General features: G+C 54.6%; 2 protein-coding genes across 5 annotated transcripts; one reads left to right on the top strand and one right to left on the bottom strand.

Annotated features, from left to right (window-relative positions):
- Positions 1 to 2,014: 2,014 nt before the first annotated feature.
- On the top strand, positions 2,015 to 9,609 carry POLR2C (RNA polymerase II subunit C). Its single transcript, XM_011360095.2, has 9 exons — positions 2,015 to 2,170; positions 2,347 to 2,396; positions 4,460 to 4,528; positions 4,674 to 4,726; positions 6,981 to 7,109; positions 7,358 to 7,409; positions 7,631 to 7,799; positions 7,928 to 8,002; positions 8,592 to 9,609. Exons 1-9 carry the CDS (start codon positions 2,085 to 2,087, stop codon positions 8,734 to 8,736), a joined length of 828 nt encoding a protein of 275 aa, XP_011358397.1. The 5' UTR covers positions 2,015 to 2,084; the 3' UTR covers positions 8,737 to 9,609.
- DOK4 (docking protein 4) lies at positions 9,564 to 22,595 on the bottom strand. 4 transcript variants are annotated; one of them, XM_011360097.2, is made up of 9 exons: positions 22,521 to 22,595; positions 17,167 to 17,417; positions 13,321 to 13,428; positions 13,060 to 13,174; positions 12,642 to 12,761; positions 12,346 to 12,535; positions 11,504 to 11,642; positions 11,191 to 11,314; positions 9,564 to 11,075 (listed from the first exon to the last, which is right to left on the bottom strand). In XM_011360097.2, exons 2-9 carry the CDS (start codon positions 17,230 to 17,232, stop codon positions 10,957 to 10,959), a joined length of 981 nt encoding a protein of 326 aa, XP_011358399.1. In that variant the 5' UTR covers positions 17,233 to 17,417; positions 22,521 to 22,595; the 3' UTR covers positions 9,564 to 10,956. The 4 variants fall into 4 exon arrangements, with proteins under 4 accessions (XP_011358399.1, XP_011358398.1, XP_023386391.1 ...); XM_011360096.2 differs by lacking the exon at positions 22,521 to 22,595 and adding an exon at positions 17,948 to 18,083; XM_023530623.1 differs by lacking the exon at positions 22,521 to 22,595 and adding an exon at positions 17,948 to 18,083 and having other exon boundaries at positions 9,565 to 11,075; positions 11,510 to 11,642.

Raw genomic sequence — 22,595 nt, 5'->3', positions numbered from 1 at the left:
ACAGACACTTTGATCACATCATGACCTTAGAAATGTTCTCCGGGGCTTCTAAGTCAGAGTCAGGGTCTGAAGCCACCCAACGTGGCAGCTCCTCCACAGCACAGCACAGGCACCCAGAGGCGTTCCTTGCACCCTTGCCCTCTCCAGCATCCTGAGTTACTGCACCTGGAAACACTCAGAAAGCTGCCTCACTTGAGAGAGGTGGCTGCGGGTGGTGGTACATAGCCTGGTCAGAGGGATGATCCCAGGCCTGGTGTCGCATTACACCAGCGTGTATTGCAGAATTATTAGTGAACTTAGAGTCTGTAAAATTATAATAAATATGTTTGAATCAGTTTCCTGTTATGTCGTTAGCTTTCATACAGACCATAGCAGGTATCCGAGACACCAGAGGGAGACAGATGGCAGTGTTGTGGAAGAGGCTTGAGGTCAGCAGCCAGGAGACCTGAATTCTGGTCTGTGTGCTGCCTCATATTACTAAGCAATATGACACCTCTGCCTTTCTGGGTCCAGGCTTCTCATCGGTAATATGTGGGTGACAGGGCTTCCTCCCACTATTAGCTCATTTGGCTGCTCTTGTCTATTTCTAACCATTTCAGTTATACATTCTTTAGCTTTAATTTTCTTGGCCTCTACACTGGCTAGGCTCCCTTTGCACGTCTGGGTAACTCTTTTATTAGTCTGCTCAAGCTCCTATAACAAAATATCACAGACCAAGAGGCTTAAACAACAGACATTTCTCACAGTTCTGGAACCTGGGAAGTCCAAGATCAAGACGCTGGCCAATTTGGTTCCTGGTAAGGGCTTTCTTCCTGACTTGCAGATGGCCGCTTTCTCCCTATGTTCTCACACACAGAAAGCACTAGTGTCTCTTCCTGTTCTTATAAGGGCACTAATATGAGGGTCTCAAAGGTCCCCATTTCCAAATATCACATTAGGAGTTAAGGCTTCAACATTTTGGGGACAGACAGTTGTCCATAGCATCTGCCTTCTGCTTTGCTGTCCCCTAAGTCAACTGAATATGGATGGGAGAAGTCACAAGCTAACAGGAATTTCCAGTTTCTTGTGGGCCTTCTACGGGGCCCCTTTTCGGCACCTCTAATTCTTTTGATCTCAACACCCTGTCAGATTCCCTGTGGTAGCTGTTCCAAATTTCATTCCATTCTCTCCTTTATCCTTCATAGCATCCCTTTCTCATTCAACTTTAATTCTTAATTTACAGAGATGACACAGGCTGTAGGCAAAGGCCCCCTCAAAGCCCTTAACTCTCTCAGGAAGAGGCGTCACTCCTTGCTAAGGCAAACTCTATCTGATTACTCTTCTGCCCACTAAGTGTAGCCCTCCCTGCAACTTCGATTTTAGGGCCTCTGTGTATGGGCAGCTGCCACCTTTTGAGGCCTGTTCAAACCTCTCCTGGCTGTTTAGAAGACTTTGGTTATTCTTTATTGCGCATTCACCCAATGAGACACACTGGCAGGCACTGGAGATGCAGAGATGAAGAGCTACTCATCCCCATCCCCCCAACCCCACCCCACAACTACACAATGCTAGATGATGCATTAAAAAAGAGCATTTTTTCTTCCTGCAGGTTCAGAAGTGCATGATCCAGGCTTGAGGGTGGAAAGGAAAGGGTACACATACCTATCATTCAAGTATACTTTACTAAACTTTTGTTTTTTCATAAATGCACAAACTGTATATTTTACCAGGTCTCTGTCAATGGACAATTAGTTTTATTTTTCGCTGCTACAAACTGCGCTGCAGCGATCGTCCCTGTACTTGTATCTTTGCTTACAACTGCAAGTATTTCTGCACTATGAATTCCTGGAAGTGTTATCTTTGGGTCAAGGGTGTATGCATGTTTTGCGGAATAGCCTTCCAAGATGGTTGAACCTGATGCGTCTAAACTAGGTAGGTAGGTAGTGGATAGAAAACGGCGGGCCGGGAGCAGCCCCAGCCTCCGAACAGCAGGTGGCGCTGTGGGGCGCGTCTCCCCGGAAGCGGCAGGGGCCATGCCGAGCGACTTCCGGTGCGGCGGCGCCAAGCGGGGCTGACGCCGGAGGCCAGCCGGACGGCGGGCCGTGATGCCGTACGCCAATCAGCCCACTGTGCGGATCACGGAGCTCACCGACGAGAATGTCAAGTTTATCATCGAGAATACGGATCTGGCGTAAGTCGGCTGAGGGAGGCTGGCGGCTCTGGAGCGCCGGGGCTCAAGCCCGGGCGGGCGGGGGGTCGTGTCTGCTGGCCCCCCTGTGCCAGGGCCTCGACTTTGGGAAGCGTGGGGCGCGGGACTGGCTTTTCGAGGCTGCGGTGCCCCCACGCCTCTTGGTTTTCATCCCTCAGGGTGGCCAATTCTATTCGGAGAGTCTTCATCGCTGAGGTGCCCATAATAGGTAAGCGACCCCGCCTGCTGGTTCCCAGGGCCACCATTCCCGTCCACCCCGACCTTGGGGCTCCTGCTTCCAGTCCTTGGTTTGAGGTGGTGGCGGGGGCGCTGAGGAAAATGCTGGGAACTTAATCAGACCCTGTGTCCCTGGCTCCCACTGGCCACTTAGGTCCATTCTTACATTTGCATTGGTGAAGAGCATGGGTTCAGGAGTTCGCCGATTTGGGTTCGAATACTGTTATCACTCTCTCTGAAACTTGGGCACGTTATTAAACTGGGCTGCAGTTTCCTCTAACACTCGGACACTAATACTATGTATCACGTGATGTCAAGGATTAAGTATAATCTATTAAGTGCCTTGTGTTTAGTGCGTGTTCAGAGCTGGTAGACGACTTTTTATGAATGTGTTCCTTCAACTGCGTTTGTGGAACATAAATGCCAGGCATTGGTGCTGGGCACTGGGAGTGCAAGGCTGTATAGTACAGGGTCCTTGCCGTCATGGAGCCCGTGGTGAAGTTACAGGGGAAAGATGACTCCACAGACAGCACTGTGATAGCTTTAGATCAGTAGTTCAGGAGAAGCAGAGCTTCAGTGCTGATGGCGCTTACAGGAGGGAGGATGTTTCTGCTGTGGCTCCAGCCACACTGCTCCAGGTACATTACAAATATATTACAAATACTTTTTGAGTGTCAACCCAGCGAGTTTGGGTTAGGAAAAAGAAATGGACATCAGAGCTGCTGCAGCAAGTACGTAGATTCCTAAGGAAATAAGCAGGCCAAATGATTGGTAAACAAGAGGGCATTGTAGTTTATCCACCAATACCACCACCCCCAGTCAACTCAGAGCTTGGCATGCTGGTCGGCTAATCAAAAATAAGGGAGTTATATTTTATGTTGCAGCCCTGACATTCCAAGTCCAAATGCTACTTTTCCTACAAATCCAGTTCTGCAAATAATAATTGAGAACCTGCTACATTCCAGGTCAAAGCTAGGAATACAAAAGTTAAGACATCTGAAGACTGCTCCAAGGAATTTTCGAAGCTTGAGATAGAGACAAGACATACACAAAGATAGCACAAGTCAAAATATGATGAGTGTTTTAAGAGAAGTCCGGACAGAATTTTGTGAGGAAGGTGCTTACAGAAAGGTAGTGATCATACCTGTGTCATGGAGGGCAGGCAAGCCTCCAATTGTAGGAGGCTCAGAGGGTTCTAACCTGCACAGGAGAGGGCAAGAGCATGCCAGGGACAGGAGCTTGGGGAGTAAAGGGGCAGAGGAAGAAGAACTTAGCTTTTGGTTATTTGCTTGGGTCCGGAAAGCAATAGGAAGCATAGAACAAAGCAGGTTGAGGCCTGGCTATGTCTGGTCCTCTTCTGACCTCCGTTTCTAGTGTCATTTGGCAGTTGGGCTTCAAAGGCATTTGCTTTATGAATTTGTTTATGTGCAGATGTTTATTTATGAATGAACGAATGTGTTTAAGTCGAGTGTGTGAGCATAGAGTCCTCCTGTTGGCTCATTGCTGATAAGGATTGGTTTTCATACTTAATATGCCTTGCCCACTAAAGGAATTCTGTAGACACTGGTTGACTGAGTGATAATAAAGTATTAAATTGAGTAATGTGGTCATTATATCATAACATGAGATATGGACCAGAAGTCTGTGATACCTCTGTGAGATTTTCTTTAACTTTTAAGTGTCCAAATAGTTGGTGTTCTTGAATTTGGTGTTGGCATGAATAACAGATTTAAGTGCTTCTCTTGGAAATATTCAGTTCAAAGAAACATGTTCCCGCTCCCGTGGTATTCTCTGAGTAGTGTTTTCCTATGTGGTACAGGGAACCCTCTGCATTAAACCTGCCTGAGTAGTGAGGTGTGTGGTGTGTGTGGTTCTTGTCAATATGCAGATTCCGGGACCCCACTCTAGAGCCCTGTGAATCAGAATCGCTGGCAGCCTGGCCCAGGCCTCTGCAATTCAGTAAGCATCAGGTGATCTCTAACTCTTGAGAGCCACTGCTCTGTCTTTAGGTGGATTTGGTGGCTAAGCTCTGTGTCTGCTACTTTTATTTTTTAGCTATTGATTGGGTTCAAATTGATGCCAATTCCTCAGTCCTTCACGATGAGTTCATCGCTCACAGGCTTGGTGAGTCCTGGGTTTTGGAAGGGGAAAGGGAGGGAGCTGTTCCTGGACCCAGAGAGGAAGCCTCCTCACTCCCCAGGGGACTTCTAGGGTCTGCTTTTGACTCAGCCACTCGGCCTTCTTTAGAGTGCTTTTCTGTGTCTTCCAGGATTAATCCCGCTCACTAGCGATGACATCGTGGACAAGCTGCAGTACTCCCGGGTATGCTGGGTGATTGAGTGGAATGTGGCTGGGGGAGGTGGGGTCTCCAGTCCTCAGAAGGATTTTCCTGACGTCTTGCTTCTAGCCTTTAGAAAGACAGTATGGAGATGTTGTCTGGAGCCCAAGGCAGGCATTGGTCCTTGGTTTCGATGGGCCTCTAATGGATTAGACTCACAGGGCATCAGGGAGTCTCTTTAGAGGTCACACAGGAGGGGGTGTATACCCGAATGCCTATTTATACCAAACAGGCAGTGGGTGGGGGGATGTGCGTGGTCCTTTTCAGAATCTGATCTGTTCAGACTCCGCTTTCCAGAGCATCTCTCACCAGCGACAGGCCTGGAAGGCTAAAGGGAATCAACAGAAGATTGGGGCTGGAGGGCAAGGACAAGGAGAGGAAGCAGGAACTGTTCCACTGAGCAGCGCTTGAGAGACTGGAGTGCTGCTGGCTGCCAGATTTATGGCTCACGCCATAGATGGTGCTAGTAAGACATGGCTCCGTCCTCTAGGGCCGTGTTTGCTCTCTGCTGATAACGTTAAGAGGCCTAGGACTAGGGAGAGAGTGGCCCAGGATTAGCGCATCTCTTCACCAGGACTGCACTAGATAACAGCTGAGACTGTTCCCTCTCGATGGCTTTGGATGATTCTGAATTAACCCATCTTCTAATTCCCACGGGCATGTCACTTGTGGTTGCTAATTTGATGTGTCTTGTAAATATATATGTATTTTTTTAAAAAAAATACTTAAGTGCACAGCAAAATTTGGAGTTAATGTAACAGATATTCATGGTCCTACGAAACAACTTGTCACATTTTAACCTTTTTCCATGCTTGCTTCATATCTCCAGATTTTTGTTTTTAAGAAATAAAACACAGATATTGGTGGGGACAGGTGTATAACCAGTTGAAGAGGAGTTTGGCAATATCTTATGTAACGCCATGCATGCCCTGTTACCTGGCCGTTCCTTCCGTTAAGTTTTTTCCTAGTATTAATATTTATCAAAAGGTGGTGTAGTCCTATGGTCCTTTTTTTTTTTTTATCTGAAAATCTACAGAAACGTGGAAGAAATAGAATAATAAATACCCATTTACTTTTTATCTTTCATTATCAGTTGTTAATATTTTGCTACATTTGCCTTATTTTTGAGATCTATGTTGTTTTTGCTGAACCATTTGAAAGAAAGTTGTAAGTATCATGACACCTCTCCCCTGACTACAGTACTGCATGTCCTAAGAATGAGGATGTTTTCCTACATAACCACAACTAATTTGTAATATCTATTACAGTTGTCCCCCAAATGTCCTTTATTGTTTTTCATTTTCGTGTCTGTGATCCAGCCAAGATTTATATATTGCATTTGGTTGTTATACCTCTTTAGTCTCATTTACTCTTGAGCAGACTCTTCCTTTCGTTATACTTTTTTTTTTGAGGTCGAGTACCTTTTCATATTTTTATCTTCCATTACATTTTGATTCTTCCGTTTCATAGTTCCAAGAGTTATTCGGCCTCGCAGATCCAGATTGCCTTCCTGCCTCACCTGTATGTGACTATAGACCATCCAGGTGTGGCCTCTAGTTCCCCCTCGCCTCAAAATCATCTAAAGTATGTTGGATTTTCTTTACTGGTATGAGGGCAGAACAGTTTGCTCGATTAAGTTAAACTGTTGCAGATAGTTCCTGACAGGGACTGGGTTGTTAGAAGAATCAGTCCTTTAAAGAATGGCAAACTGTCGATAGTTATTGAAGCTGAGTGATGGTCACACGATGGCAGACTGTTACATTCTTCTTGGCTTTTGGGAATGTATGACATTTTCCATAATAGAAAGGTGATTTTTTTTTTTTTTTAGAAAAGATCAGTAGCCTAAAACTTGAGAAATACTTTTGTCTTTTGCTAATTTTTGCTTTAAATGGTGATTATATCCCCAAGCTAGTCCACTTAGTTCGTGGGAAGCTGAAGTGGAGTGTGAAAGCACGTCTTCTCTCATCAGCGTGGTTCTCTGACGAAGAACACTCGGAGGGCCAGATCAGGTGTTAGCAGTGGTGGCCTGGTGGCTGGTGGCTGTCAGTGTGTATGGGTTGTCTCTAAACTGGGAAGTGCCTACATTCGAGCAGCCCATGAGAAGGTGTGCCAGCCCGACGCAGCTCACGAGAGCCTGGAGACCGGCCAGCCCTTTCTCAGATGAGACTTGAGGGGCTGGGTACTAGAAGTGGGAGCACAGGCTTCGCCACCTCATTCTGGCTTCTCCTCCTGCCTCAGGACTGCACGTGTGAGGAGTTCTGCCCTGAGTGCTCGGTAGAGTTCACCCTAGACGTGCGGTGCAACGAAGACCAGACCCGGCACGTCACGTCTCGAGACCTCATCTCCAACAGCCCCCGGGTCATCCCGGTCAGTACCTGAGCACACCCTTCCTCCCTCCCTGCCCAGGGCCTCTGCCTTTCTCCTTCTGGCTCCAAGTGGGCTGGACTAGGGTGGGCTCTCAGAAGACACTGACCTTCCCTGTGTTGCCTTCTGCCTTCACCTGAACCTGGTTTGGCAGGTGGTGATCCAGAGCTGCTGGAAGGTAGTTGCCAGAAGGAGATACTGGGGAGATATAGGAACAGCTAATAACTGTTTCTCATTTGGGCTTCCTGCAGGTGACCTCCCGGAACCGAGATAACGACCCCAATGACTACGTGGAACAGGATGGTATGGGGCCGGAGGACTGTGTGGATGTCTACCCAGCCCGTTGCTTTGCGGCCAGTGGGGAGGCGGAGACTGGACACAGCTGCTTGTGCTGTCTGGTCTTCTTGTCAGCTGACTTTTAACCTGTTTTTCTAGATGTGTATGGTCTTCCATTGGCACTCTAGGCCAAAATTTGGGGGGTCATGCCTCTCCTGACCTTAACCAACTCCCCTCCCTCCTCACAGACATCCTGATCGTCAAGCTGAGAAAGGGCCAGGAGCTGAGACTTCGAGCCTATGCCAAAAAGGGCTTTGGCAAGGAGCATGCCAAGTGGAACCCAACTGCAGGGGTGGCTTTTGAGTATGATCCCGACAATGCCCTGAGGCACACAGTATACCCCAAGCCAGAGGAATGGTAGGTTCCAGCTGGGAGTGAAGGCAGGCAGGCAGGGTGGGTGTGGGTAGACATGGCTCCTAGTGACATGTAGCAGGTGCCCTGACAGCAGCAGTAGCAACCTTGTGCTGACCTGTCTTTGTCACTAGGCCGAAGAGTGAGTACTCAGAGTTGGATGAGGACGAGTCACAGGCTCCCTACGACCCCAATGGCAAGCCAGAGAGGTAAGACCCTTGTCCGGCCATGAAGGTGAAGTGTGTAAGAATGTACAGTCTCAGCGCAGGCCCTGAGTTTGGGGGACCCCTTCCCTCACATCCCACTTCCTATAAACTGAGGAGGGGCTGACAGCTGCCAGACCCATGATACATGCACATCCCAGGACAGGTCATTACCCCCTTTTAGTCACTGTGAGAAAGAGGGGCCTCCAGTTATGCAAGCGGTTCCTACTTTGGTTTTCAACCTCCGAAGAAGGGGTCAGCCTAGGGCCAGAAACTGACCACAGTCTTCTAGTGACGAGCACAAAGATGCTGGAGCACGCGCCCCTGCCTGCTTGATGCTCTGCTTTCTCCTCAGTGCGGAGCGCCGGTCAGAAGTGTTTGAGGTTTTCACAGTCTTTTTGAGAGAGCTAGTGCCCCTTTGAGGTTCTGTAAAGAGCATTGGGACCCGTAAGAGGTTGGAGGCCGATCCTGGGGCAAGGTCAAGTTCATGGTGGGAAAGGAATGACGACTCGGGAGGGAGGGTGAGGTGGCCATGGCCGAAGCTCAGGCCAGCCAGCGCCCCGGGGAGGGCACCCACCGGACTCTCGCTTTTCAGGTTCTATTACAATGTGGAGTCCTGTGGCTCTCTGCGCCCCGAAACCATTGTCCTCTCTGCCCTCTCTGGACTGAAGAAGAAACTGAGCGATTTGCAGACCCAGTTAAGCCACGAGATCCAGAGCGACGTCCTCACCATAAACTAGCTGCGGCTCGTCGGTTTCAGCAGAAAGGGGGCTCCAAGCCAGCAGCTGGTTTCAGGTCTCTCCTGAGACTCTTCTAGCTTCTGCGGTCTAGATGGCTATTGCTCAAGCTTCTTGGCAGGCCGTCAGTACCAGCTAGAAAGGCAGCAGTGGGGAAGGGTGGGTCCATCCCTACCTTCCTCCGTCACAGGCTGTCAGGGGTGCCACTAGTATTCGAGGCAGGCCGTCTCTTCCTGAACATTCAGCATCCCTGGCCCTGCCTGCTGATGGCCGGTAGCACTCGCAGAACCCAGAACATCCTTCCCACCCTGTTTCCTAATCTGCCTGTGGGGCCGAACTCCTTCCCTGCTGAGAACCGCTGAGCTGGACTCTCTTTTTCGGTTATTTCAGCTCTTTACTTTGTCCAAAAGTTGGAATTTTCAGTTACGCGTTAGGTTTCCCATGTTAGGATTGAGTGCTAGAACCCTCATTCAGGCTGCCTACAAACCCAGTCCCTCCCAGGGCCAGCCTACTGGCACTTCAAATTCCCGTGTCCCTAATTTGAGAACCCTTTGAGAACAGTGTTAGATCCTGGCACTCCTGGCTCCAATAAACCCTGTGTTTCATTCTCTACCCATCAGTTACAACTTCACGGCCAATGGCCTGATGATTTAGTTTGGGGGAGGGAAGCGGGTGGGCAAGGGCTTTAATGAAGGTCTGGCCTTGACCCCGAAGTCCTATAGGTAAGAACATACCCAAAGCAGTGAATTAGGCAGCCTGGCAGGAGGAGCCTGGAGAAAACCAGGGCCCCAGTGCAGAAAGGAAGAGAGATTTATTGATTGACAATAGTCGTCTTTTTAAAAGTTTTTATTTTTGGCAATAAAGAGCACAACATAATCTCTTTCATGCGTCATCGTGCCACTAGCTGAGCCAGCCAGCTCTGCCTCCCTCTCCGAGGCCTTAGGCCAGGCTCTCTTCTTCAGGCCGGCTTACTCCCCTGGGTGGTCATTTCCCTGGGTCAGGTTCAGAGCCGAGCTGGCTGTGGCCACCTCCCTGGCTCCAGGGCTCTGCTGGAGGGGCCTCTTGCTTTATCCTCCTGCCACAACTGGAATAGTGGTTATTTACAACAAGGTAACAAGGTCCGTTCCCACAAATCAGAACCCTAAAGTATTAAAAACAAACAAACAAAAAAACGCAACCAGAGGTTTGATGTGAATAGAAAGATAGCCCTTCTGCCCGGTAGTCAATAAATACCAGCACTAGAAAATCAATTGCTTTAATTGCATTTCAGCAGGGAGCCTCAGCACCGTGTGGGGAGGAGGAAAGGCTCGGTTTCTGAGTGCTGCTGAGTGCTTTCCACTGGCCAGAGGGCGGCCGAACAGGAGAGGGGCCCCCCTGCTGGGGCGCTGCCCACCCCAGGTCAGTGAGGGGGGACGGCAGGGGTGCTCCCCACAGCAGTCCTGCCGCGGCCTCCCTGCTGGCCTGGCCCTGGGTCAGGAAAGAGCTTGGGACTGGCCATCCTCTGCCTGGCTGAGGTTACCAGCACCCCCACCCCCAGGGTATTATCTCAGCCCACTAAGCAGGAAGGAGCTTGGGCGGAAATTTCCTTTTTCAAACCCAATTTTCACCAGAGGTGTCAATCAGATGTCACCTCTGCCTAAAACTCCCAAGTGCAAGGCTACCAAGTGGTACTGTAAGTTCAGATCCTGTGCCACTCTAGGGCCAGAGGAACTGAGAAGCTACCTGCCATGTTAGCCCTTGGGTTGCCTGGGAAAAGCCAGCAGTCAGAGCACCAGCCCTGAGTTCTGATTGTCTTCCTTGTCTGGCCCCGGCAGCTCAAGCAAGTCCTGGCAGCAGGAGGGCTGTACCATGGAGGGCAGGAAACAGCTGCCCTCACATTCAAAACCAGCCTTGACTGTGGTCTGGTCTTGGGATTAAAAAATATGTATGTGGTGGCAGGGAGGGACGGGGGGAATTCATTAATACAGAATATGTCATAAGCTGTATATATTAAAATCATTAACAGTATATAGTCCCATGGTAGCTCTAGCCCCTCACACATGCTCAGGTGGTGTGGCCAGCCCTTTGCCTTGGTCCAGCCTCACCCTTGGGGGCCAGGAAGGGACAGCCTGCTCCCTTTCTCCAGGCTCTTGGCCAGCAGCCCCACGAGGCTGGCCACAAGACGCCGCAGTCAGCTCTGCAGCAGGCAGCCCCAGCTGTCATTGGTGCGCACCAGCCCTGCCTTCATTGGGGTGGGGTCTTGGCCTCACTGCTGTCCCCCTGGCTGGGCTTTGGCTTCAGCAGGATGAATCTGTTGAGGAGGTCCGTTTCTGAGCTGGCCTGGGGTGCCCCATACCCCTCACCTGTGGGCACAGAGGGAGATTCAGGACTCGAGTCTCAGTCAAGACTCCTGCCCAGGAGGCCTTGTCCGCCACAGAGCCTCGTGGCAGGTGAGTGTGGGGCACAGCAGGGACTCACCGGCGTAGCTGGAGGCCTCGGCAATGTTCTGGGAGCCCGTGATGTGGTGCCAGTAGGCACTGCGGGGCAGCATGGTAGTGGGCGTGCAGGGGTACGAGTAATGCTCCGTGCCCTTGTTCAGCAGCTGTGAGGCAGAGAAGGGCGTCCCTCCCATTAGCCCTGGGGGCAGTGGCTTATGCCCAAGTGGCCAGCCCAAGACCCTGCCTGCCTCTGCTGCGTGCACACTAAGTGGAGACACTTGGCACAGTCCAGGCACTCGGCCTGCCCACCCACAGCCTCCCCTGTCCCTGGGGCTGAGCCGCCCCCGCCTCACCCTCACATTCTTCTCCATTTCTAGCAGGACCCGCCTGTGCTGCTCGGCGATGGCCAGGGTGGCACTGTGGACCCGCTGGTAAATCTGTTCCCCTTCCTGCGTCTGGAAGGTGTAGAGCCCTTCCCCGGCGTCACACATCCTGGGAACACAAGTGGCGTGGAGGGCAAGGGGCTGGGGACCCCACCACATCCATGCACGTGCTTGCTTGCAGGGCCTCTGGGGAACAGGTGGGACCGTCGCCCGGGGGTCTCGCCACACAGCTCGAAGGCGCTGAGCATTTTCTACATGCCAGGTGGAGAGCTAAATGCTTTACAAGAATCGACCCATTCACTTTTCTCTACCACCCTCCTCTGGTCCGTGCACTAGTACCGTTTCCTCATCATTAGTTTTCACAAACCACTTTACAGGTGAGGAAACTGAGACATACAGAAGGTGCGTAACTGCACCGAGGTCATGCAGAGGATTATACAGAATTCAGGTCCAGGCGAGCGGGCTCCAGTGTTCACGCTAGGGTTGATTCAACGTTCACCATAGCTCCATGGGGTTAGGTACCTTTCCTATCCCCTATGTAACAGACGAAGAAACAGACTCGGGCCCACAATCCTAGAGCCAGTAAGTGCCAGTGCCAGCACCTGATTTGAACCCAAGCAATTTGACTTTTGTTCACAGCTTCACTTGACCTGCCTTCCGTGAGCCTCAATTTGTTCATCTATAAAGTGAGAACATCACATTCCTTTTCTGATTGCTATGCTGATAAGCTCCAAGCACAATGGCCAACACAGTGGATGGCAGCCCCCATCACAACCATGGTGGGACAGGGTTGGGGGGTGAGAGGGTCCTACCGGCCAGCCTCGAAGGTAAAGCGTGTGGCGTCCCGGCCGTAACGGCGCAGTGAGCAGAGGGGCCACGAGACGAGCTTCACGCGGGGGTTGTGTATGTCCCAGAGGTAGATGTTCTCGTGGGTGATCTGCAGCTTGCACTCGCCATACACATCCAGGTTGGGGCAGGGCAGCAGGAAGACATTGAAACGATCTGAGTGGGAGAGGATGAGTGGGCCTGGAGCTTCCCATGGGGGGGCCTCCTGCCCCTTCCCCCCCCCCCCCCCCCCCCCCCCCCCTATTGCCAGCCCAAGCCTCACCTGTCTGCTCACACTGCACCCCTGGGGCCAGGAGGTCTGGCTCTCCCAGACTGATGTCGTTGAGCCGTGACCCCAGACACTCCACAGACAGTGTCTTGTACCACTCCTCCGCCTCCAGCTCTGGAGAAAATGGCACTTCGTCATGCTGCCAACTCGGTCCGCCAACAGCCCACCCCATTCACTTCAGCCTGAGTTATCCCACCATGCAAGGCAGGGAGGGCAAGGCCAGTAGATTCTGCCTGCCTGCCCGACCTCATCCTGGGGACCTGCTCCCATGAAGGCACCCCCCCCCCCAACTCTCATCCCCAACCGTCATGCCAGTCAGGCCTAGCCCTGCTCTGCCTCCTCCTGACCGGACTGCTGGACCACAACTGGCCCAGCGGAGGCTGGACAGAGGTCTGCAGCCCCAGCGTCTCACCTGAGTCGCAGGTGAAGGTACGGGCTGAGTCATCAGTGAATATGATGGCTACCGCCTGCCTCTTGGTCTCCTTGGGGAGCCTCGTGACACACTTGACATTGCTGATCTCGGTCACCTAGGACAGCATCCACAAGGGAGTCAGGTTGGAACACTCCCCTCTGTATCCCCTACAGTTCTGCCGCCCCTGGGAGGGTGCTCCTGAACCTCAGGACTCATCATCATTGCGTTAGGTTAGGGGAGCTGGGGCCCAGGCCCCCTAACCTTGGGGCAGCCTCGGAGGCACACTGACTTCTCATCCGGATACTTCTCCAGCCGCTGGGGCCCCTTGCTGGAGGATTTCCGGAACACCAGCCAGCACCTGCGGTAGATCTGTGGGGCAAGATGACAAGGGTTTCAGGCTTCCCTGGACCACTCCCACCTAACATGGCCATGTAATTACCCCTGCCTACCACAGGGGGCAGTGCCACACAGCCTTCCTGGGATCCCAGCTCAGGAGGAAACCTGGGGACAGCTGACACCAGCATGACTCCTCCATGGAGTAGACGTCCCCTCCCCAAATTGAAAAGGCAGTCGTTTCTTGGCTGGCTCGTGAAAAGGTGTTCCACAAAGGGCACACTTCTGAGTCACCCTCAGTTCTGAGTGCACAGCTGACCCTTGAACAAACTGGTTTGAACCACGTGGGTCCACTTACATGTGGATTTTTTTCAAGAAATACACAGTTGACCTTCTGTATCCCTGAGTTCTGCAGGATTTTTGATCTGTGGTTGGGAATCTGAGGATGTGTATGGCTGACTGCATGCACTGCTCTATGCCACTTTTAATAAAGGACTTGAGCATTGTGGATTTTATTGTCTGCGGGGATGCTGGATCCAATCTCCCATGGATACCGAGGGACAACTGGGGAGTCAAAAACTATACACAGATTTTCTACTATGCAGGGGACCAGGAGTTGGCGCCCCTAACCTCCACATCGTTCAGGGGTCAACTGTGATATAAGTAACCAACATTTATTGAGTGTTGCTTATTTGCACTTTTTGTTATTAGCACTCAGGGTCACTCTTGAGGCTGGTTCTATTATTTCCCCTTTATAGATAAGGAAACGGAGGCATCAAAAAGCAACAGCTAATAAACGATAGAGCTAGAATCTCCAGCCACAACAGAGGGAGTGTTCTAGGGACAGGGGTTAGACCCTTGCCCACCCCCAGCCTGCACATCACCACGGCCCTTGTTCTCAGAGCTAGGGGAGGGCTTGATGTAGGCAACACCCCTTCTTGTCTCCAGGAGCTTTCATTTACCCACTCATTTTATTCTCTAACCAACCCTGGGGCTCTGGGAGGGGGCAGAGTTAGTTCTCTGTGCCAGTCGGGAAATCAGAGGTGCTCAGAAGTAAAGGGGCAGAGCCAAGAACTTGGGGTTACCCCAGAGCACAGTGCCTTCCTCGGCAAAGTTCTCTCCTTGCCAACTATTGCCAATGACTTTGTGACTAAAATTCTCTACAGCTTCTTGGACTCTTCCCAAGGGTCAAGGAGCCAGGACGGAGGGAGCAGACCATCCTCCAGGGCTACAGGGGCAAACTGGCAAGTCAGACACCTTGAGGGGTGGCCCCAGCCACCTGCCTGGGCTGCTGACTCTTCCTTCCACAGCTCCCTGCCTCCTGCCTCAGGCTCTCTTCCAGCCCAGAGTCTGGCTGAGATGGACCTACTCTTTCAGTGGGCACCCCAGAAGCCCACAGACCCCATTCGCCAGGAATCTGACGCTCCTTTCACAGGCAAACAGGGAGACTGAGGGGTGGCCCAGAGCAGAGGAGGTAAGGGGTCCTCTAGGCCACAGCCCCAAGCCCTGCCTTCTCCCTGACCCTGTTCTGGCATGCAGGCACCAGGTCCTTGGCAGGCAGAGTCCCAGAGTACAGGGAGCCTAGGCAGCCTCCATCCCAAGAAGCCAGCCAGAGCCGTGCCGTTTGTGGCTCCTGTCTGTTCAGAACCCTAGGAGGAGTGCTGCCCCTGCACACATGACTCTGGCTCGGCCCTGGCCTATCCCCGTAAACCATGGCAGGCCTCAGCTCTCGGCTGAGGAGTTCCTTTAGGGCAAAGACTGTATTTATTCTCTGAATCCTCACTCACATCCTGGTAGCCACATTAACAGAGCTCTGAATGACCGACCATATGAAGGGACCGTGACTGAATGGATAGATGGATAGATGACCATATATAATCTATTAAGTTGGGCTCCATGTAGCCTGCAATGTCAAGGGCAAAGGGCCCGGGGGCCTGAGCATCCTGGTTGCCTGGTTACAGACACACACACACACACACACACACACACACACACACACACACACACACACACACGGCCCCAGGGAGCCACTGTGCTCAAGAGCCCTCCTTCCCCACTTCTCACAGGTCTTTGATCAGGCTTCAGAAACACTCTGCCACAGCTCTGCCTCGGAGGAAGGCCCTGGCAGGAAGGAGGTTGGGCTCTCGATCTCTTTCAACCCCTCCCCACTTAGCTCTGTGGGCTAAGACGAGCATGGCTGCTCTGGGGGTGACCACAGCCCCTCATATCAGGTCTGCATAGGAAAGCTGAATTCTCTGAGTAGGCGGGGAGGGACCCCAGACTGGGCCTGGCCATGTGCCAGCACCCAATCCCTCCACCTGGCTGTGCCCACCTTAGGTTCCCAGTCTCCTGGAACAGGTCTGATACCGAGCCCAGTGGCTGCCTCAGGTGGCTTGCTTTCCAGGTAAGATTTGTCTCGGACATGGCCTTAACCCAGCTGGCCCCGTAGGACCTGCTAGGTCGGGGCCCATAGGAATGAGGAGCCACAAGAAAAGCTGGGGCCCTCCCCACTCAGCGTCCCCACCTCGGCCTCAGCCTCTCTGCTTGCTCTGTACTCCAAGTGGGCCCCAGCCCCCTCTCAGGTAAGAGCAGAGTGGCTGGTGGCCACCAGGGCTCAGTCTCCTGGGCTGGGACACAAATCCAAATTCAGATGAGACTACAAACATGCCCACCAGCTCAGCTGCTGACCCCGGCTGGACAGACGCCTTCATGGGGCCCTCAGGCAGGACAGGGAAGCCCTCTCCAAGGCCAGCACTGCTCTGTCTGGTACCAGGCAGGGGGGCTGGTATGGAGCCCTGCTCCTCCCCCACGCCACTCAGGCAGAGAGCCAGGAAGCCTTGAGCAGTCTGATCCCACCTCCAACAAGGCCATGGGGGAGTGAGGAAGGGAGGGACCAGAGACCCAGGGAAAACACTAGACTTGAGCCACCTCGGTCACCAGGGTTCCTTTCCCACTGGGGAGGGGTCCAGCTACCAGACACCTTACTGGAGGCGAGGAGGGACAGCCGAGCAACAGAGACAGCTCCTGGACAACCCCATCGAGATCATTAAGTTGGTCCCCAGGGCCACTGCCCATGCCTCCTGGGGTGTCTTCACCAGTGGGAGAGGGCGCACACCCAGGGGCGTCTGAGGCTTCATCTCCATGGAGCCTCCAAGCACCAGCTCTGGGCCAAACACAGAGGGAGCAACTTGAGGAAAGTGGCCCGTCCCAGAGCCATAGGCCTCAAGTTCTCATTCATGAACCACAGAAACGTCGGCCTCTGCGCCCCTCACACCACTGCCCGCCCCCACGGCCCGCTACTCTCCTTTTCAAACACTTCTTTAGCAGTAAAAGCAACAACCAAAGATAAATAAATAAATACCTGTACACAGAAAGCAATGGGAAGCCGGAGGAGAGGTGGTTCTTAAAAGAGGCCGGGGGAGGCGGGGGGAGAAACGGGGAGGCGGGGAGGGGAAGTGAGATGCTGGTCTCAGCTCAGACTCAGCAGGGCATTTCCAGAGCTCCTGGCTCCTGCCGCTGCCCTGGTGACAACTTCAACAATAGCCTGGGAGCTGCCTGTCTATCGGCTGCCACCACTGGCCCAGCCGCTGAGATGCCAGCCAGTCTTACCGGGGCAGAGGCCCAGGCGCATACTGGGCAGCTCGCTGGCCAGAAGCCTCGAGACCACAAATGCACGATGCCGGGCCCAGGTGGGCAGCCGCATACTCGGCCGCCAGGTACCAAACCAAGTCCTCCGAGCCTGTCCCTCGGCAGGACCCTGGGAGGGTGGCTCACCCCAAGCTTCCTGCTCTTCATCTTCACGTAGCCTTGCTTGACAATGTCGTTGAAACTGGTCGCCATGGTTTCCCCACCTTGTCTTGGGCACTGGGCCTGGCTGAGGCGAGGCGAGGGATGCCCGGGTGGCCTCAGTTTCCGGCTCCTCCGATCACCTGTTCGAGACACTCCTGGGTTTCCACGCGCAGCCCGGCTGCTCCTCACCTCGCCTGCCTCAGCATTGTTCTAGCGGCTCCTTCGCCCGGCAGCTGCTGGAAATAAAAATGACAAGGGGATTAGACAGTGACATCTTTCTCTTCCCTTGGCTGTCTCGCTCTTTTTTCCTTCCTCTTCCCCCACGCCTCCCTCCCTCCCTCCACCCGCCTTTCCTCCTTCCCTTCCCTCCCCACCCCAGGACGACAGAACCATTCAGGAAAACCCGAGGTGGAGGCAGCAGCCAGGAAAATGGTCCAGCCCAGTCCCCTCCCTCAAGGCTGGGGCTGGCAGTTAACCCCTTCCTGGGAGGACTGGCGCCCGCTCCACGGTGGAGGTGGGGACAGAGGAAGAGGTGGTCCCGGAGCTGCGGTTCCGCCCTATCTCCTGGTACAACTTTGGGACAGACTTAGGGTGACTTGTTCCCTCCACGCCCAGGAGGCCCACGGGCGCGCCTTCCCAGAGATGGAGGGGCTGGCTCCCCAGGAGCCTGGTGTCTGAATGAACACATGCTCGCCAAGGTGAAGGGCTGATGTGCCTTGTCGGTCTCAGTGGACCCCCTAATCCCTCTCGCCACCCCATCCTATACCTGGATCTCTCCAGCCTCAGGCAGGGAGCTGAGAATCATCACCTCCAGCCCACTGGGGCCCTGCTCCCAGCCCCCGGGACTCTCCAGCAGTTCCTCTGGGTGCCGCTTCCTGTGTGGGAGGGCAGAGTCCAGCGGGGCGGGCTCCCAGATAAGCCTGAGGAATGTGCCTGTCAGGCAGGAGGTGGCCGCTGTGTGAAGGCACTGGGTCTGGCCAGGCCAAGCGGTGCCCCCTTGTCCTGAGCCCCGGCGGGAGTTAATTACAGGGAGAACTAGCAGTCACCTGGGCCTAGGGCAGAGGACAGACTGAGATGGCAGTGAGTTGTGCCAAGGGGACGTCAATATGGGGCAGGAAATGGGGGTGCCAGCAGGGGCCACTCAGAATCAGATAGTGAATCAACCAATAACGAAGACTCACACTCAGGGCGGCGGTCTCAGTGATGACCTGGTCCAACCCCCATTCTACAGAGAAGCATGGCTGAGGTCAGATAGCCAGCCCAGGGCAAAGGCAGGGACGAATGAGAAGTTCCAGGGTGGGCAATGGCCGCAGGCCTGGGGGCGAAATGTCCTGTGGCCATCTCTGGCTGCCTGCCACCTCCTAAGCCCTTTCTGCCACCCAGGCTCAGAGGCAGGGCTGTGCCAGCAACAAGGCCCCCTCGTGTCTCCAGGATCGCTGGGTGGGAACGGAGCAGCATTTCTAGGGTCGGCTGGGCATCTGTGCTGCCAGGACAGAGCCCTAGGGCAAGAATGCTGCTAGATCTGCCAGCAGCTTGGCATTAATTAATCTCCTGGAGGCCTGTCTGTGGAGTCCCTAACAAGGAACAGATGGGACTGCCCCAGTGGCACATGCAAACAAGGAGGGGGGTAGACAGAGATAGTAATGCTCCCCTATCCTGCCGGCACCCTGAAGGCCTCCTGAGGACCCCCTCAGCTGCCTCCCTGCCCATGCACTCCCTCTATCCCAGTCCCCTGGGGTCCAAGACCCTCCCAAATGGGACACGCAAGTGGTCTGCTTTCCTCCTGTTAAGTCTGGTTTGGGGTCCCCTCCCGGGCACTGACCCCCAACACCCAGGCTCTGGCAGTCAGAGATGGGTAAATTTTACTAGCTTTGTCTCCACTGCCAGCCCCTGGGGCTGCCTTATCCCCACAGCAAGGATCAGCTCCATAAAATTCCCTTCTCAGATGGCAGCAGGCTGGCCACTGACTGTGGGTCCACATGTGCGAGAAAACACAAGGCCCCTGGGTTCGGTCGAGGCAGCCCGGGATGGGGCACAGCCAGGAATGTGACTCCAGCTGCCCAGGTGGTTTGGGCAAGCCACTTAACACCTCTGTGCCTCAGCTTCCTCGTCAGTAAAAACATGAGGATAAATTCACCTATTTTAAGTGAGGAAATAAATCCATGCCTGCCCACTTCGGAACCGGAACTTCTGCCTTAAAAACGAGGGCTCTTTTTACTTCAAGAGCTGCTGCCCAGACAAGGGCTGTGCAACCACCATAACCCAGCCATAATCCCCCTGCCCAGTGCAGGCCTCTCCTTCCTGGCTCCACCAGTGACCTTCCCAGTGGCATCCCCCCAGGGACTGTGGCCACCAAGCTCTCAGGAGCACCCCTGCCACGTCTCTGTTCATAGGCTCACACCCTGTCCCATCCCCCAGGCCCACAAACATAAACCAGCAGAAGAGCAACCTTCCATGGGAAGCCTGGGTGGCAAAGGGCCTGGCGGCTCACTCTGGCCCCGCGTCACAGGGAGTCCCAGCCACATTCAGTCCCTAGTGAGGTTTGCAAGAGCAAGGCCAAGCCTGGGACCCAAAGGTACAGCAAAGAGGAGTTGGGGAGGGAGGGAGGAGGAAGGGCCAAGAGATGGACCACAGATCTGATGGGCGATGGGATTAGGTGTTGGGGGTGTGTACCCAGAACCAACCCAGGTCCCAGAGAGACTTCACTGAGAGATGACCCCAGGCTGAGCCTGCACAGGCCCAATGGGGCATAGAAGAGTAGAGCACAGGGGCCCAGCAGGTCAGGAACCAGGCTGGGCCAGCCCCAGCCTTGCTATCTGGGGCCACTTTCCCCATGGGAAAGCCAACTCTGCCTCTCATGTGCCTGCGGTAGGGAAGAAGGCCCTACTAATTCAGAGGACCTGAGGTCTCAGGCCTGTGAGCTCAGCTTGGAGCACCCAGAGAAGCTAAGCAGGGTGCCCAGCAGTGAGCCAGGTACCCCCCATCCCACGCTTTTCTCCCCTCAGCCTGGCGTCCACCCGGCTGCTCAACCAGAGGCAGTACCAGCCCTGGGCCAGGCCATCACAGGCACCTTCACAGAGGAAACAGGACTGAACCATCCCTCTTCCCAGGAAGGGCAGGTGTCCTGTGGGGACGGAGCACAGGGACTCCCTGGTGCCCAGCAGAGGGGAGGGGCAGGGTCCCCCTGCCCACCCTCCGCATGGGGCAGCAGCCCTAAGCACTGCTCTCTGCACCTGGATTCTGCCTGGAGGCTCCAGAACACACACTGCTTGCTGCTGTTGGCAACCAGTGACTGAGCAGGAGGCGCGGCTGCCTGCCTGGCTGGGCCTCCCCACCCCTGACAGATCGGATCTTATCAGGGCTTCAGGGACAGCCCTACCTGGACACTGGCTCCCTGCTGTCTCACTGTCTCCACCCCATAGCAAAGATCCAACACCAGGGCCATCTCCCTACACCTGTGGTCTGGCCCTCTCTGCCCTAGCGTGATTACCATCAGGGCCAGAGGGTGGGGGTCCTCTGCCCCCCAGCTCCTCCCATACAAATTCCCACAAGGAGCCACCACCTGAAACCCTGCAGGTCTCATCCAAGGTGGGTGGCAAAGAGATCAAATACCCAACTGGGCATGTGGGAGGAGGGGACATCTAAACAGCCCTTGAGTCGGGAAAGTGGTGCTGTGTCCACACACTGCCACTCTGCTGTCTCCTGGTCCCCGCCCACCCCCCTGGCCTGTCTGCCCCTGCTCAGCACGCTCTGCCATGCTGGCCTTTCTTCTTTCGAAACATGCCTAACCCCTTCCCACGCAGGACCACTGCTGCTGTGCCCTGCCTACAGCCCTGCTCCCTCAGATGGTACCAAGGTTCATTCTGCAGCTTCATTCACGTCTCGGCGCAAAGGCCACCTCCTCGAAGAGGCCTTCCCTGACCACCCTGGCCAAAGGAGCCCCACCGGGCAGCCTCTATCACGACGTCCAGTTTCACTGTCTTCATGTGCATCACTATCGAATTTCTTGTTCCTTCATCAGTTCATTCACTGGTCGGTGGCTGTCTCCTAGAATGCCCTAGAATGTCAGCCCCCTGATGCTAGGCCTTATCTGTCTAGCTAACAGCTCCATCTCAGCACCTAGAATGGTGCCTAGTGCAGAGTGGATGCTCGATATTTGGGAGCTGAAAGCATAGTTCTCTCTAGGATTTGTCCTCCTCATCCTTTCTCCCAACACCACCAACATCCACCTGGCTGGACCCAGCTCACCTTCCAGAGGTGTGTGAGCAGTGGCAGACCCCCACCTCGCCGGGTCCCAGGGCCTTCCCAGCGCTGTCATAACCAGCAAACTGTTGTTCCTGGAGAACCAGCCGAGTACCAGACCCACAGTGTGGTTCAAAGCCACCTCGGGGGAGTGAGCACTGCTGCTACTGTGTCTAGGCCTGACCGGGTGGCCACACCTTGGCCAGGGTTGTTGGGTGAGGTCATGCCCAGCCCTGCTGCCCTGCCCAGGAGGGAAAGGCTGGAAGCGGCCAGCTTCCAGGCACAGAGAGGCAAGCAGCTGGGTCAGAGGGGGCACAGCTCCTGCGACCCATCGGGATCGGGCAGAGCGATGGCCTGCACTGGAGCCACGTCCCTCTGAAAGGAGCAAGAATCTGCGCTGAACAAGCCCAGCCACGAACAACTGCTGTGATCCTTCCAGGCCCCTCACTGCCCTGGCTTCCAGACCCCTACGCCCCAAACCCGCCATCCAAGTGTCCTGACAACCGCGGTGCACCCACGTTTTGGGACAGGCAGGCTGCAGAGAGGCCCTCTTCTGCCCCCCTCAGCCAGATGCCCAGGCCCCTGCTCCTGCCCCTCTGCCGTGACAGCATTTAACCGGAAACAGGGCCTTGGGGACTCTGGGGAAGAAGGTGGACAGGACCCCAAGGTGGGGAGGGAAAGGTTCAAGGGTAGGAAGCAGCTGGCCTGAGTTTAAGTTGTAGGGTGGGTACCATTTGCAGGTGGGGGTGGGCAGTGGGTAGAGAAAACGGTCTCTTGGAATTTGGGGGTGCAGGAAAGTGGGGGCTGGGATAGGCTGGGTTATGTCCCTTCGGGATGGCAGGCCCAGGGGCAGGGAGCACAGGGGCCTGGGCTTCTTCCATGGGTATGTGGGGCGGGGGTGAGGTCAGGGCCCGACCGGGGCTCCCCTACTCGGGGGTGGTTTCAGGGGCCCAGCCTGGCTTTGTGGCGGGTCCCTGTGCCTCCCCATCCCCGGAGTAGGAAGGGCCCCTGGGCTTGGAGAGTTCTCAGGTGGCGGTCGCCAAGGGTCTCGCGGGCTCGGCCTAGGGCCCCCTCCCCGCCTCGCGCCCCCTAGTTACCTGGGCGCCGCGGCCCGGGCCGAGGGCGCTTCGTGGGCAGGTGGCTGGTCAGGCTCATGCCCGCGTCACGGCGCG

Source organism: Pteropus vampyrus, unplaced genomic scaffold, assembly GCF_000151845.1.
Source record: "Pteropus vampyrus isolate Shadow unplaced genomic scaffold, Pvam_2.0 Scaffold51, whole genome shotgun sequence".
Taxonomy (NCBI): domain Eukaryota; kingdom Metazoa; phylum Chordata; class Mammalia; order Chiroptera; family Pteropodidae; genus Pteropus; species Pteropus vampyrus.
The sequence above is the reverse complement of the archived record's forward strand: the minus strand, read 5'-3'. Positions and strand labels throughout refer to the sequence as shown.

Excerpts from the sequence above, each read along its gene's own strand:
- DOK4 (XM_011360097.2), bottom strand. The coding sequence starts at position 17,232 with ATGGCGACCAGTTTCAACGACATTGTCAAGCAAGGCTACGTGAAGATG. Across the intron at positions 12,762-13,059 it reads TACCTTCACCTGCGACTCAG|AGCTGGAGGCGGAGGAGTGG; the intron begins GTGAGACGCTGG and ends CATTTTCTCCAG. Across the intron at positions 12,536-12,641 it reads GGTGCAGTGTGAGCAGACAG|ATCGTTTCAATGTCTTCCTG; the intron begins GTGAGGCTTGGG and ends TCTCCCACTCAG.
- POLR2C (XM_011360095.2), top strand. The coding sequence starts at position 2,085 with ATGCCGTACGCCAATCAGCCCACTGTGCGGATCACGGAGCTCACCGAC. Across the intron at positions 4,727-6,980 it reads ACAAGCTGCAGTACTCCCGG|GACTGCACGTGTGAGGAGTT; the intron begins GTATGCTGGGTG and ends CTCCTGCCTCAG. Across the intron at positions 8,003-8,591 it reads CCCAATGGCAAGCCAGAGAG|GTTCTATTACAATGTGGAGT; the intron begins GTAAGACCCTTG and ends CTCGCTTTTCAG.